This window comes from Malurus melanocephalus, unplaced genomic scaffold (genome assembly GCF_030028575.1).
Source record: "Malurus melanocephalus ecotype Western Australia unplaced genomic scaffold, MMel_1.1 scaffold_467, whole genome shotgun sequence".
Taxonomy (NCBI): Eukaryota; Metazoa; Chordata; class Aves; order Passeriformes; family Maluridae; genus Malurus; species Malurus melanocephalus.
In genome coordinates this window covers 315,790-331,949 of record NW_026623699.1, presented here as the reverse complement: position 1 = coordinate 331,949, position 16,160 = coordinate 315,790, and the positions used below count along the sequence as shown (strand labels likewise).

The 16,160-nt window shown below is 41.7% G+C and overlaps 1 protein-coding gene across 3 annotated transcripts; it reads right to left on the bottom strand.

The window, feature by feature from the left end:
- Positions 1-617: 617 nt before the first annotated feature.
- SMIM8 (small integral membrane protein 8) lies at positions 618-3,266 on the bottom strand. Of its 3 annotated transcripts, none has more exons than XM_057380706.1 (3): positions 3,011-3,189; positions 2,038-2,179; positions 618-1,112 (listed from the first exon to the last, which is right to left on the bottom strand). In XM_057380706.1, the coding sequence occupies exons 2-3, from the start codon at positions 2,155-2,157 to the stop codon at positions 954-956; spliced, it is 279 nt and encodes a 92-aa protein (XP_057236689.1). In that variant the 5' UTR covers positions 2,158-2,179; positions 3,011-3,189; the 3' UTR covers positions 618-953. The 3 variants fall into 3 exon arrangements, with proteins under 3 accessions (XP_057236689.1, XP_057236692.1, XP_057236691.1); XM_057380709.1 differs by lacking the exon at positions 3,011-3,189 and adding an exon at positions 2,701-2,720; XM_057380708.1 differs by lacking the exon at positions 3,011-3,189 and adding an exon at positions 3,213-3,266 and having other exon boundaries at positions 620-1,112.
- Positions 3,267-16,160: the final 12,894 nt, after the last annotated feature.

Genomic DNA, 16,160 nt, shown 5'->3' with positions numbered 1-16,160 from the left:
CTGAAAGGCTCACAAGGGAGCACCACATATGCTAAGAAAATGCCACAATGCCCACCCACTCTCCAGCACACTCACAGCAGTACTTGGGGATTTTAGACTTTCCAGTCTTCCAGTAACCTGCAATAAACTAATGTAAACATAACATACTTTGCAATATAGAGAAAATTAATTTTTGAATGCAGCTTAAGTAAAACTAATCCTGCTGACTAGTCAAGAATATTACACAAGGTCTAGACAATCTGGAGTTAAACCTATCAAATGGCAGGCTGATGCCAGCATGCTCACTTATCCGTCATATGATACCAAACAGAAAGGTAATGGCTGAGCTCTTCCCACCTTTCCCTTAGTAGAAGCACTCGTTTCACTTTTTCTCTTCTATCTGGCCACTGATTCACTTTTTTATTTGTAAGGAAGAGCATCCAATTCAGCATCCAAGGATTATTTTGGCCAGTATTTTACAGATTCCTTTATTAAATAAAACCCTTTACCACTTGCTGCATCAGATCTTCCTTGCCCTAAAATTAGTTTATTTGCACCACTATTACCAATTGATTAGATATCAATTTTTCTTTTTACAGCAAATACATTACACTTTCTCTTAAAAAAATAAATCCTTGATTTCATCTGATCAAAGCAAAAAGAAAGCTGAACTACCATGTTAGTTTTGAAAGCATTTACCAGTCCTGACTGTAGGTCTGAGGTGATTTCATGTTTTCTGACAATGATCTYTGTGGAGACTGCAGACAGCAATACTTAAAATCACTTTTATTTTCACATGTATCTTTACTGCAGTTTATTTGTATACACGCACAGCATTTTATAAATTGGATTGATTATTGAATTGGATTAAATAGCAAGAGAGACATKTAACCATTACTTAAATGGAAAGAGAAAAAACAGCAGTTGCCTTGAAAAGTTCTGTGACTGATTTACTGATTTCCTTTCTTACATWCTCAGTCCCACTTGGAAGTTTTCCTCCTCATATACCTGGACCCCTCACTGTCGATTGCTTCGTAGAGGTCATTTTTATTCTCTGTTGTTGCATGCAAATAACCAAGGTAGGCCACGCAAAGGCTAATTGCTATCAGTCCAAATGCCATCACAGGTTTGTTCTGACAAGAAAAAAAATTAGTACACGCTTTTAGTCAAAACAGTTTTCATTAAACTCAAACATTACATTCTTCTATCTCAGCTTAGAAAGTGAACAGTAAACTAATGTGACCTCTGCAAAAAATCATCGCTGCCTTCTTGCAGACTGAATTTTCTGACCGCAGAAGGAATTCCCTTTGAAAAATAARGTTCTTTCTGGAGACAAACAGCACATTTCCCAGTACTCTGTATTTTGCTGGCTGGAAATGCTGCTTGAGCATGAATGAACAAGCCAAAACCAATTACTAAAGGTCTCTACTATAAACTTTTAACAGATTTCATCTGGATGTGCTACAGGAACAATGCACTCTTGGTTCCTGCCAAGCAACCTTGATTACAACCCTCTATACCAGATTTTGTATTATTATAACATACAAAAACCTACTTTTATTATATTAAATCTATATTTATTATATGCACTAAATTTCACTCATTGCTGGGTTCTGCGAATGCAAATAAAACCTATCATCAACTTAAAAGAAAAAACCATAGCATTGAAAAGCTACCAAAAATCGCTTCATTTCGTATTAAAAAAGTTTGAATTCTATGCTTTGATCCCTTTTAAATATTAAAAACAATTCCTATTACTTAATCTGTCAAATTGCATGGATAATATGCCTCTAAACAGTCTTTCTGAAAACAACTTAACTAGGTACAGAAGAATCAGACAATATAACAGTGAAATAAAAGCTGCAATAAACAATCTAATGCTCTGGCTCTTAATCTGAGTGGAAAAAAGTAAAAATATTTTTAGTTACATTTCTAACTAAAATAGAGTGGTTTGCAAACAAGACATGGTTATGTAAGGCACATGGAATTGTGATGATTACTTTAAAGCAACTGTATCTCTTCAAGCATATTTAGTTTCTTTCAGAACGAYTGTCTTACAGGTTTAATGAAAAGCTCTGGGTTCACAGCTCGGAAGAGCATAGTTGTCTGAACACTCCTCAGTCCTGGTTTTCTTTCTTTGGATGTTTCATTTTCATTGGGAGGTTTGGTGGAAGGCATGTTACCGAATGTTGAATACCACCTAGAAGTGGAATAAAAAGCAGGTGTAATTTCTGTAAAAATACTGAAAGACTTTCATGCACTGAATGCAAATTCACAGTCAGTTTGTCTTCTTACAGCATGAATTTTAGCTGGTGTAAATATTACCAATCGCCTCCGGTGTCACCTAATATTCCCAGTTTAAGCACACCCATTTTCAATCCCATTAATTGTGTGTGTCCTAAATTTAACTTTTGGAGATTCATATCTTCATACTGCAAATCTAAATCTCCTCATAATGGGCTTGGGGTTTTTTCACTTGCCTTTAGCTAACTCTTTAGCTACCTGTGGACCAAGTAGCACCAATCTTCAGACCACTGAGTAAGTCAATGATAGGAAAATTTTATTTTTATAAAACTCTTCTATGTGTCAGGACAGCCCACACCCCAGCAGGCCCAGAGCTCAGGTCTCACTTTTGCACACACTGGGCAYRCTGAAGATRCCTTGGGCTYAAMYKRAARRRGRRRAAWTTWARRWRKTWWWAWWWKSMAWKMAWTTYTTTACTTAGAGGGTGGTGAGGCACTGAACAGRTTGCYCRGAGAAGTTGTGGATRCRCCATCCCTGGAAGTGTTCAAGGCCAGGCTGGACAGGGCTTTCTKTGASCAACAYGGTCTAGTGGAAGGTGTSCCTGCCCATAGCAGGGAGWTSGAACCAGRTATTTTTAAGGTCCCTTCCAATCCAAACCATTCWATGAGCACCTGAGCAAAGGKGGCAAAACACAGCCTTGACTGACCCTGMSTGGTGAGGAGCAGAGGAGTAACAGKGAAGSGAAACCCCTGGGAAAGGCRGGTCAAGGGMAGTCACACACCCYCACCCGGGCGGCGAGGGRCTCCTGGCGCCGCCATCGGGACCTAGGGAGCAGTTTGGCGCCAGTTTGGAAACTCCCGGCGGGGACTCCCGGGGCACCGGGGACTCCCGGCACAGAGGGAACTCCAGGCACACCGCCTCACGGCACGGGGCGGTTCGGGGGAAGGGAGGCCATTAGTGTCGCGCCCGCGCCCCCGCGCCCCACTCACCGCTCGCCGCCAGCGGAGCCTCCCCGCGGGGCGGGGCTGCGCCTGCGCGCTGGCGCCCCCTCCCGGGCGGAGGCCGGCGGCGCGAGCGGGCGGGGGCGGGGGCGGGGCCTGCCCGGGTCCGCCCTTCCCCTCAGCCGTGTGGCGGCGGGGAGGGCAGCCGGGGGAGTGTGTGTGCCTCGGCCGCGACTGTGGCGATTCTTCCGAAGGCATGGAAGCGTCAAGGTTGGAAGAGACCTTTAAGATCATCCAGTCCAACCGTCCACTGGCGCTACCGCTGTAACTCATAACTACTAAATCACTCAGTGCTAGATCCAGACGCCTCTTGAACACCGGCAGGGATGGTAACTCCACAATGTCTGTGGGAAATATTTCAATTCCTTAACACTCTAACAATGAAAAATACTTTTCTAATGTGTAATCTGAACGTCCCCTCTCTCAGTTCAAGGCCATTCCCCCGAGTCATGTCTCTGCAGGCATGGCAGAAGAGACAGGCTCCAAAAACCATTTTTTCAGGGAGCTGTAGAGAGGGATAAACCCCACACCCAGCCCACTCTTCCTGAGAATTAACAACCCCAGCTCCCTCAGTCGTTCCTCGTAAGACATGTTTTCTAGTCCATTCACGAGYCTTGTTACCCTTTGCTGGCCACACTCTAGCACCTCAATGTGGTTTTTAAAGTGAAGGGCACAGAACTAAATGCAGTACTCAAAAATAGTAAATGGGAAACGGGGGAAGGAGCTGGCTTAATCAGAGGGGCCCTTCACCATCGAGCCACTCCTCAGCACCCAGGCACAGTCACAGTCAGTCCCAGATAATCTGGAAATGCACTGAGAGCTGCACATCATTCATCCAGATGTGCAAATGCTGGCAACAGGGCTGGCAACAATTATGTTTTAAATGTGGGGAAAGTGAAAGGAGAAGCAGTGAGATTCCCTCCACAGAAATACAGGATGGATCAAGTTGGAAGAGACCACRGTGGGTCATCTGTTCCAACCTCCCTGTTCAAGCAGAGTTGTYCTGGAGCACATGGCACAGGATTACTTCCAGTTTGTTCTTTTATGTCTCCAGTGAGACTCCACAACCACTCTGGGCAATCTGTTSCAGTGTGTGGTCATTTGCACAGTAAAGAAGTTCTTCCTCATATTCAGGTGGGACTTCCTCTGCATCAGTTTCTGCCCRTTGCCTCTTGTCCTATTTCTTGGCACTGCCAAGAACAGTCTGGCTGCATCCTCTTGGCAGCCTCCCTTCAGATACCTGCAGACATTGGTGAGGTCTCCTTTTAGTTGTCTYGYCTCGAGGCTKAACAGGSCCWGCWCCCTCAGCCTTTCCTTGTAAGAGAGATGCTGAAGTCCCCTAATAATCTTTTTTTCCCTCCAGGAGCTCCATGTCTCTGTTGTASTGAGGAGCCCAGAACTGGCTTGTTGATCTCAAGTGCTAGTGTGAGGAAGGGGTATTTCATATGGGGATGGGTCTGTGGAAGTGCAATCAGTTGAGCAGAAAAATATGCTATATTTTAAGCATCTGTTGTGTAGATCTGAACCCAAGATTTTGGGTGCCTGGAAACTCCTGGTTAYGTAAATGCTGCTGTGTGGTGGTGTTTGTTTCCTTTTATTTGTAAACACTAAAATTAATAAAATTGACTGAAGTACGGAGGGAACAAAGCCCATGTGGCTGCCTCTGACTCCTTGTGCCTCTCTTTCTACATTCACTGGGCAATTTCAGCCACATTAGAAAGTAGGGGAGTAATGTGACATTTTGGAAAACAAACAGTACCTGGAGGATAGGGAGAGACACAGATCAGCTCTCCCTTAGGTGACTGACAGACAGAACTGAGATGTGATRGATAATATTACAGTTTTAGCTGCAGACAGCTGGTGGATTCTTATGAAATGAAGAGTGTCCAGACTCTCAGAACTTCTTGTTCCATGGGGGTTTTTTTTTCTGCAGTAATTAAACTGCCATTTTTGTTTTTTTTTTTAAAGATGGCAGAGTAATAATAAATTCCAGGTTAACTTTTCACATCTAAATGCAGATGGAGTATCTAAATTTTTTTTTCTTGTTGTGAGCAAATATAATGAAGTGAGAAAAATAATAGGGAAATAAGTTTAGGTGTCAAGAGAGTATTGAGTGGTATGTCTGGGGTTTGTGTCAACATTTAATTCACAACATACCATCTGCTAATCTGGTAGCTATTGTTGTGGTGGCATATGCCACCCAGCTGATTTTGTTTGGAAAATATTGAGTAGAAAATCTGAGTGAAGCTTGCTGCTTTCATTTGTTTTCATGTTTGTCTAATTGAAAGAAACCATTGTGAGGATTTTGCACGAGCCTTGGGGTTTTGGAAGATAGCTTGGTTTTCTTGAGGGGAAGGGGGATTTTTTACCGTACTATAGGAGATGTTCTGCATTCAGCTCCCAAGCAATTTTTTCCCTCACATTTTGTATGGGAAGGCAAACCACATCATTACACTGAGAAAGTGCACTCACTTATTGGCACATGGGCCCCTTCCCAGCAATTACACTGTCCACGCAGATAAAACTTCATATCCCAAGTCAGACAGGGTCATGATAGTATTTTCSAGATTGTGGTAGGATGGGTTTATGCCAGAACACATTTGCAGTGTATTGGTGRCAAGGATTGTTAGGTTGCTGCTAGTTCTCTAGTACTTCCCATCTTTCTTATAAAGGACAGGTAAATCCCAGGCATCATTGACAGGGGAAGAGCATACGCTGTACAAAGAACACCACTGGCTGGAGAGAAAATATTCTCCATATGAGGAGCTGTAGGATAAAACTTTCTGTAAAAAACGAGAAGCAGACAGGGGCATGTAGAAATGGTCTTGGGCTTTTAATGTGATTGCTGGTACTTGGCATGTGTTAAACATGTGCCAAGTAACCAGATTAACTGTGCAGTGATGAAAAGCTCGGACTGCTTACTGTTTCTAGTTTTGCTTTATGACTGTGGGAAAGTKTTGCTATCATTTGACCCAATAGGATGTTGAAACATTCAATCCATTAAGGATTTATGAAGTTGTTTGGCATATTTTATAGGAGAGGCTCTATAAAGTRTAGAATAGTAAACATGTGTGGTATTTCTGAGTCACCCATCCTCTTAATATCTGAGTATCTCTCCTGAAAAGCAGCCACACAAAAACCCCTTCCTTTTCTAAACCTGAGGCTGTTACTGAGATTTATTTCCCTTTCAAATAAATTCCTTTGGGATTCTGCATTCAGTATTGTGCTTTGTGTCATAGYCATTCACAACCTAGCAGCAATTTCTGCTTTTCTTGAGACTCACATGCCCTTATCATTTGAGCTGCAGAAGAGCCTCTGTAGAGAACAGAGCAAAGCCAGTGCTGTGCCCCGCAGACATGGTTTAGCATGCGACAGCCAGCCTGATGCAGTCCGGGGAGCAGCGCTGTGCCTCCTGCCTTTGCTGATTGACCTCACAGCTCCTGCTTATTTCAAGCACTGCACAAGAACAGAGCTTCACATTGTCTTCAGAATAAAGATAGGGTGCCTCAAGCTACTGATAAGCTTATCCTTGCTTTAGAGACACAGTTACAGAGCTGTTGTGAGCAGAAAAAAATTTTTTGTGCATCTRTGCTGGGACTTCAGCACTGGTATGACTTTTAGTGAGAGGGGCAACCACCATCACATGTTTGTAAGAGTTTCGTTGTATGAATGTGAAGTTTACATTTAAAATTTTTTTTTTAATGTTTTAGACTCCCTGAGTTTTACAATATTTTAGTTAGCGTTGACAATTGGGACTTTGGTTTTGTTTTTGTTTTTTTTTTTTTTTTTGAGCTGAACAAGTCTGGGGGAGAAGGGAAAGCAAAAATTAGTAATTTGAAATATACTCTTTTTCTCCTTGCTTAAAGCTAATGATGAGGGTAACCATTGTTGCACTAAGGTATGTGAAACAGTATGGCCATATTAAGGACATAAATGCATAAGAAACAAACAGCCAGACAGGGGTGGCATTGAGGGTATTGAGTGTTTTCTGTGTGGTTGGTTGCTGCTCTGGYCATGTCAGTCTCAAGAGTACTTCTGCTGATTTTCAGCAGCTTTTGCTCCTTTGTGTTGTTCCTATTGAAAGAAAGCTGTTTTCACTCAGCAGTGTGCACTGTTTGGGACCCTACCACTGACAATCCAAAACAGTTTTAAGGCAATATGCATTCTAAAAGCAGAAATCTCTTACTGCAAATCTTGTTTCATAACAATGTGTATGTCTTCTATAATACTTGTTAGCCAGCCATGTCTCCGTGAGACAAACAAATCACCCAGCCGTGCTTTCCAGCAAAGATTAAAGCAATTGTTATTCTTCAAACACTGATCAAGCTTATAAATATTTTTCAACTGAATTCAGTATGGAAGAAAAAAAGCACTTTGGCTCGACTTTCATTTTTGAGTGGGTAAATTGGTTCTGACTGGGAACAGAATATCAAAACTCAAAGCATTCCCTCTGGAAAGAAAATGCTGATTTCTACTACAAAGAAAGAGCAGAGAAACACGTGCAGCCCTGAATTTTCTCGCTACAACAATACATAGTCAGATACTTTAGAGTGGGGTTTAAAGACAAATATGAGCTAAGACTGTATCGCCAAAAAGGAAGGGTAAGGGGAGACCTCTTTTCACTTTGTAATTGCTCTGGACTTCCTTGCATGCAATGTCAAAATTGCTCAGCCTCGGAGTATGYCAGAATTGCTGCCTGGTCCATTGCCAGAAAAAGAAAAACAATAACGTTTATTTTTCAGTTGGATGGACGAGACAGTCTAATGTAAGCAGGGCAATGCAGTTGGGAAGGCAGCTGGAAGTGGAGGCACAAACCAGGACTAACCCCTGCCTCAGACACCAGGACTCCAAATCAGTTTAAAGCTGTGAGAATTTTAAATACTTCTAAATGCCCTTTCTAATGTAGGCACCCTTTCTAAACTCAGGCAGGGAACACAGGTCCTAAGAAGACAAGAGAGGGTAGAAATTTCACTGTTTCAACAGGACAAACTCTGTAGTAAGGGACTCTGACACACAGTAATCTAGAGCTGTTCCGATTTTCTGCACCTTACAGTTGTCTTTTAATGTATGAATACCACCACATAGAATAATAGAATTATTAAGGTTAGAAAAGCAGTCACATCCTTGTACACTTCCTGAGTTGCCTGCATCTTCTTCCAAAGGTCATAAACTCTCTGTTTTTCAGTGAGTTTCAGTCAAAGCGTCACTATTCAGTCAGTATCCCCACTGGCTCATCTTCTAGCACATTGGGATGGCTTGCTCCTGTACCTTTAAGATTTCCTTCTGAAAATGTCCAGTCTTCATGGATCCCTTTGTTTTTAAGGGCTGTTTCCCAAGGGTTTCTCTGAACCAATGTCCTGAACAGACTGAAGYCCACTGTCTGGAAGCCCATGGTAGAGGCTCTGCTGATCCCCCTTCCTTACTTCACCAAGAACTGGAAATTTTAATTTTGTGGCTGCTGCGCCCAAGATCACCACCGACCACCACACCTCCCACCAGCCCTTCTCTGTCTGCAAAGCAGCAGGTCTAGCAGGGCAGCACCCCTGGCAGGCTCACTTACCAGCTGTGTCAGCAAGTTACCTTCCACACACTCCAGGAACCTCCTGTCTGCCTGCTCTCCGCTGTGATGAGCTGCCAGCAGACACCTGGGAAGCTTCCTGTTACTCGCAGTCCAGCTCCAAGCTCTGGCACCTTCAGTCACCCTCCGGAGGCGTCAGCTTCTCTGGGGACAGTACCAAGATGCAGATTCAGGCACATGTGTAAGGCTATGTGATAACTTCCTCTCTGTAAAACTACACATATAGTAATATTCACATATAATTCCCAGATAAAAGTCACAGTAAGTCTGAGCTAATTAAATTATACCGTGAATAAATTATAGCATGAAAAATTCATCTAAGAGGCAAGGAGTTCAGTCTTTCTGCTTATTTCGTAATGTAACACAGCACTACAGCCACATCCCAGGTAAAAATGGCCACCAAAGGATTGGTGCTCGATGAGATGCATAAGGCAGGACATAAACACTCCACTGCTTAGCTATTAAAAGTTACAGGCTTCCTGGTGGGGAGTGGTTCTGCTGCCTAAGCCAATGTGGGAACTGATCAGCATGTACAGTAAACAAAATACACTTCAATAACAAACCCCATGTTTCACTTGYTTGGGAGAAACACTGTATTTTAAAATTCTGAGAGAAAGGCTTTTCTGAACATGTGTAATGTATTCTTAGGAATTATGTGTGCCTAAAAGARTATTTGTGTTTTGTGGACAGCCGACTTGCCCAGGAGAACACAAAATGCAAATCTGATGGAAAATGTCAAAGAGCAAACAGGGTGTGAGTTAAGGCTCACAGCACACTAGTCTTCAGGCTGTGCTACTGTGCTTCTGTGAAAACTCAGGAGCGCAGCATTTGAGCTGATGCTGATGAGTGCTCAAAAGATGCAGATAAATCCTATGACTTAAAATAAATGCCAGTTTCCTCATATCTTCCTGATGATACAAGATGCTTTATGGTTCTGGTTTGAGCTGTGTGCCAGCAGAGATGATCAGGTTTCACTCATTTAGTGTGTATTACCTAGGAGAGAAGCAGTTCCCATTTCCCAGTAACTCCCTTTCTCAGAAATGAGCTGTTGATTTAAAAAGAAAGCTGGGATCCAGCTGTAATCGTTCACTGAGACACAGGTAAGTAAGAGTTGTTTCTTGTTATGAAATACCATTTTGCTGAATGAGATGTTGTTTTTCTAATGTTAAATAGGCTTGATACTAGTCAAGCAAGTGTCCCATTAGCCAGCATAAACTGTGGATATAATCTTCTTTTTGTTGCACTATTGCAGTACTTTAAAACTATTACAGAGTTAAAAGCTGTGATGTGGCCAGTGACAATTGCTTGTCCAAGTGGAAATCTTTTGAATTTACAAAGTCAATTTTTTTTTTATTTTACAAGTTGACTAAAGCATTACAGCAGTTACAGTAGCCTGAATGAAACAATAATACTTATTAATGTTGAAGATCATTTGCTGCAGATGGAGTTATTTGGCTTACATCAGGATAGCATGAGAGAGATGGGTTATCTGTTTGGCAGSAAGGTGATAGAAATGCAGCCATAGTCATGGAGGTGAGATATGGACATCATGATCTAAAAAAAAAAGTAATTGTGGCTATTTCTGAGCTTATTTTTTTTAAATTACAGTTCATCAAGTAAAAAAGAAAGAAGTGAACTATTTCTGCCCTCTCAAAACCGATTCATTGCTGCAGAGGRGAGACCACAGCAATTAGCAGCTGGCAAAGCATCACACTCAGCAGCTGCTGGTTTTTTAAGTRGTGTTTGTGGTTTCCCTGAATACAAAACAAGATGGGATTTTGCCATAGTTTAGAGGTTATGTTTTCAGGGAAGTGAATGTTTGGCAGCTAAGATCCTGAAGCCCAGAAAGGAAGGAGATTTATACCAAGTCAGTGCAGAAGCCCATGCCAAAGTCAGATGTAAAAGCCAAAGCAACCAGCTCCAGTATTGTGCTAAACGATCAGCTGAGCCCTTTCCGTCTAGTGTTTTCTTTTCCTTCATGAAGTTGGCTGACAAATAAATACCTGATGTTTTTACACACCACATATATATTTTAAGCAGTATTTATTTCTGCTTTTAATATGACGGTAATTAGAGGTTTGTCTCCCAATGGACTAAAGGGCTTATTTTCTTGCTCCACAGAGTTAAAAATTAGTAACAGGCATAGAACAGTGAGAGGTTAGAATCAGTAAGCTAAGGTAGCTGAAAGCGAGGAACTCTGGGCTATGAGAGATCAGGGTTCTTTTCTTAGCTCTGCCTTTGTTATGCTGAGTGATGCTGGATAAACTACATCTGCTCCCTGGTAGCATGTCTTCTCTTTCTAGATTGACAATGTTTGTAGGAGAGGATGCCCTTTCCCATTACATGTTAAWGAAAGATTCATATCAATGAATTTCATTCTAAAGTGTCTACTGTGCCTGCTTTTCTCTGAGAGAAGAGCAAGCTATTGCCAGTTTGTTTACCTTTGCCATTTGGGGGACTCCACTTCTCCTGGAAGCCTCTGAAGGATGAAATAGGTGGGAAACTTTTGGACCACATCAGCCTGAGAACCATCGACTCTGCTGTACAGCCAACCACTAGCAGTGGTTGTGGCAGAAGGGAACAGCTTGGCCAAGACACAGACCAGAAGGGCTGTGTTTGCTCATGGGTTGTCACACTCTGCCTGGCTTGATTTTGAAGACCCTTAAAAATGAGTGTTAATACTATATTAATGTTATAGCTTTACTTATTTTATAAAAAGAGGTGAGTTGTCTGAAGCAGGCAAGGTTAATTTTTATGTCTTCTGTTTTCTTTTGCTGACTCTCACATAAAGGACCTGGAGATCACCTTGGCACCCTCGCTATTGAGCAAGAAGCAAAGTCATTACAAGGTTAGTGACTTGTAGGAATAGCTTTTCAGTTCCTATTGCAAATGTGCAAGAGTTTGAACAGCTGGTGCATGTGCAGCTTGGTAATGTGACTTTGAATCAAATTATACTATTCCTCGGTGTTCCCAGGTTTCCTGATCCCTCCCCTTCCCAAGGGAAGCACTGGAATAGATGCAGCATGCTGAGGGGACTCGTAGGCCTTCATCAACTTAAGAACAGATAGACCTGATAGGAACAGTTTCTGCACAACTAAGTCTTTKTAGGGCCAGAGAACAAAGCAAATTGTTGCTTCTCAGCCTATGGACCCCACACCTCTAGTCAGTGAGGAAGCAGTAGGAAGTCCATGAAACAAAGACTCAGCAACCATAAAATGGATGCACACCTCCTTATATCAACAAACAGAAAAGATAAGGGGGAAATGCAGTTACTAAATGAACATCTGAAGTTAAGATTCATTATTTGTTTGGTTGTTTATGGAAACCATTGTGCCAGTACTTGTTTTTTCTTTTCCTCATAACACTGCAATGATCCTTGGTGCTTGGAAAAAAAAAGTGCTGTGATGATGTTTTGATTAGTGTAAAAAAAAAAAGAGAATGGATTCTAAAGATTGTTACCAGCTCTGCATTTTTCTGATCCTGTATCCTTCTCTGTGATTTCTATTTCTGCTCTCTCGTTTATAATTTTTTCCACTATTTACAATTATCTTTCCTCCTGTTATAAGAAAAATAAAAGTAAGTTGTAGGTGCAGCAAATACTCCCCAGCAATGTTTAGATCAGAAAAAGGAGCTCTTRCATTTCTTAGACTGTGAGGATAATTTAGTTTCCTTGTACAGAATTGATAGATCGACTGTTCAGAAGCTTGTGTTCTTTCTCTTATTTCTGACTGTTCCATCTCTACTTCCTGTTATACTGTGCCTTCTTCCTGTAATTTTCCAGCTCTTTGAGCTCCAAGTTGCCTCCCCTCTTTGTGCCTCTAACACATAGGATGCTTCCCCACTTCCTTTCCAGTTATTCAGTTTATTCTTGCACTTTCTTCCTTCCCTGCCTCTGCCCTCCCCATTGCCATTTTCCTCTACACAAAGATACCTTTTCTGCTTTTAAAATAATTAAATTTGCAGAGCTGATAGAAATCTAGGTGAAGCAATTCTCTGAGCACTGTGCTTTTCAATGGATACATTACTCAATGCATATTAGCCTACCTCCTGTAGGCCTCAGTGAATGACAGAAATGAATATTTGATGAATATATTCAACAACAATARCATTATTCAAACACTTTACTCAATAAAGTACATTCAGCACACTCAGAAGTTAATGGCGCATTCAGGTTACTCTGTTTGCTCAGCAGAACATGTGCCCAGCCTCAACGGGGAAAACCAAATCACTGATAGATGTGAGGGAAATGGGGGGTGGGCAGCCTCTTCTGGTCATTTGTGCCTCTCATGAGCAGGACAAAGTGCTTGTGTGTGTTGGGGGGTTGGTGTTTAAATAGGGAATAAATGATGTATGTGATGAGGAAGAGAGATTACTTGCTCTATTTCCTGACTGGCAGTTCTTTTTTTTTCATGCTTATCACTTGTACTTCAGCTAGAAATGARTAAAACAAATCAACATATTTCTAATCTTCAGCTTTTCTTTGAACTGGGGTGTGCATGTGTGTATTGAGCAGAGGGCTGAAGTAAACCTCAAATCCTTGCTTTTCACTTCTTGTTTCATTCAATATTTCCTTGAGCACTAAGTGAAAATAATCTACTGTTTAAGACTCTCTAATGTCTCCTTGGTAATTTCCAGTAGAAGCCAAGTCTCTTCAGTGGTTTTTATGTCCACAGTGCCAAAGGGATCCCCCTTTAACACTTTTGTAACTTTAAAACTTTGAGTAATTTCATTTTTACATTGTACATTAGCCCAGTGCAAATTGATCTCATCTACATCTCCCAAAATCTACTCAGTTTCTTTAGCCAGCTTTCCTTCTTGACTCCCTTTGTTTCTTTCTGCACAAAATGAACCTTATCTGGATGCTAAGGCTGAAATCTCTCCTTGGCTACAAGGATTTGGATCACACTTTTCCTCTCTTGTCTTTAGGTTAGCCAGAATAYAATTTTGCTAAAGCATCACGCCCTGACATTACTCAGCATCTGCTGCCATGTGTAATGACACTTCTTGAAGTGCTACAAAACCTCATACCATTGCCATATTTTTCCTACTGCCCAGCTGTGTGCTCACTAGATGATTTTTTTTTTTATCTGAATCCTCACCTTCCTCTGAATTTCATACAGCCCACTTAATGTATGTCTTCTCTAGCCTCAGCTAACTTAATCGCTCATCAATCTGTGCTTCTGCTGTGCCATTAAATCAATTTTCTCTTGTTTACCTGTTGAGTAACTCCTCATCTTTGAAGTCAGTTTTATTTTTTTTGTTCCATTTGTTCTTTGCAATGCTTCAGTGAATTAATTGTGTTTTTAAAGGATACAAAAGCATCAGTTAACATCCACRTCTATAGCAACAGTGGTGCATAAAGCAAACACCACCTTTTCAAAGCACATTTGCAGCTCTTTTGAGGAGAGGAGCTGTGCTGGTTACAACTCAAACAATACTATGAAACTGTGGCTCTGTGGTCCTTTAAGCTTGAAACTGAAGGTTGTTTTCCATAGCCATTTCTCAGTATCRAGTGAAGGCTGCAAGTGGAAAAAATATAACCAAAGCTCTGCAGGCCTCTGGCTGCAGAAGCACTGCTGGCCACAAGACCTGCCCTGCAGTCCTCCAATTAATTTCAGTTTCTCTTCAACAGAGCACATAGACTGGGAACCATCTTCAGTTCTGTGGAATCCCTGATGCCTCATTACCAAACATCTAGGTAGCAGAATGTGTTGGTCTCTTTCAAACTAGCTTTGCAATAATTTTATCCATCCAACCTTCTGGCTGGTGAGAATTTGCCCCTTGCTCAGGATCTGTTGGAGATTTTAGTCAAAATCTTGATCCCCATTTTCTTTGGTCAGGACTTCTTTTTCTCCTTCGTACTGTTCTTCTCAATGTGGGATTGGCAAAGTGTAAAGTTGTTCTTTTCTAATCCCTCTTGTTGCTCAGGTAAGGAATTAGCAGCTCAGCTTTGGGAAGAAGAGACCTCGAGCTAAATTTTGTAATCTGTATTTAGCTATTTTCGTGGCCTGATTTCTACCATAATGGTTCCCACTGATTTTTGTGCCTTGCTGGTGACCCAGCTTATTTCTCATTTCTGTCCACCTGGAGGCTCAGAACTGATGTAACTCTATCCAAGGATTGATAGGTGACATCAGGCTTTTTATATTAGAAAGGGATGGTGCAGTTACARTGGCCATCAGCAAAAGCCCCCTTGCAGCCATACTTGTTTTCCATGGAATAACAAAATTTAGMATTCACTCCATTAGTCCTTGTGCACATCTTAAAGCCTTAGGGAAGGCTCAGTTCATCCAGAGGACAACTCATCCACACAACACACATGTGCTAACATTCACTCTTGCTCAGTGAATGCTTTTTTTCCTTGCCTGTGATTTATTACATARTAGTATCTTCATGTTTGCTGTTCAGCTCCTTTGAGACTATTGTGGCTGTGTGTTACTTATTTAGAAAGCATAAAAGCACTGAAGTTGATGTCTTCAAAAGTTTGATTTAAACTTCTGCTTGAACTCTGTTTGCAGACGTGGAAGACAGAAATAGATCTTTAATGAAAAAGTAATCACCCTGCCAAACATATTTAAAAGCTTAGGAGCATATGTCTGAAAGGATTTAAGCTGATATTTCCCTGTTATCTTTTTYATCTGCAGCATAAAGCAGTAGCTTGGCAACCATTCTTCCCAGTATAAATCAGCAATATATTAATTTCTGCAGCTGTCCCTCGGCTCCTCAAAAGAGTCCTCTGCTCTCATGGTAGCAATGCAGGAATATCCAAATAACCTTGCTTCCCAGCAGAAGTTTGGCCATAAGCAGAGGTCATGCAGGGCTGCAGAACTGAGTGAGGGACAGCAAAAGCTMAGCAAAAGACTGAGCTTTCCATCTGTGTTGAGCTTTACAGTGTCACAGAATCATTTAGGTCGAGAAAGACCTCCAAGGTTGAGTYCAACCTTTGACCAATTCTCACCTTGTCAACTAGACCTTGGCACTAGGTGCCCTGTCCAGCTGTTTCTCAAACACTTTGAGGGACTGTGACTCCACTACCTCCCTGGGCAGCAAATTCCAATGTCTGAATACCTCTTCCATGAAGCTTTGTGATGCTGTGGCCTGATTACTACTTATACTAAAACTTGCCAGTAGAACTCATTCACTGCATCAGCAGTCATTTGCATGTGCCACTGCAGCCACAGAGGGTACATCTTCTCTCCTGCTAGGCAGAGCTGGCAGATGCAGAAGATGGAATGAGGGCTTTAAATGACAGAACGCAAAAATCTGGAAACTTCTTAATTCCCTGCTCACCTCACGTCTCCCAGCCACTCTGTCCTGGGAATACATCCACTTTTTGCCATTACAAAACAAAGGAGCTT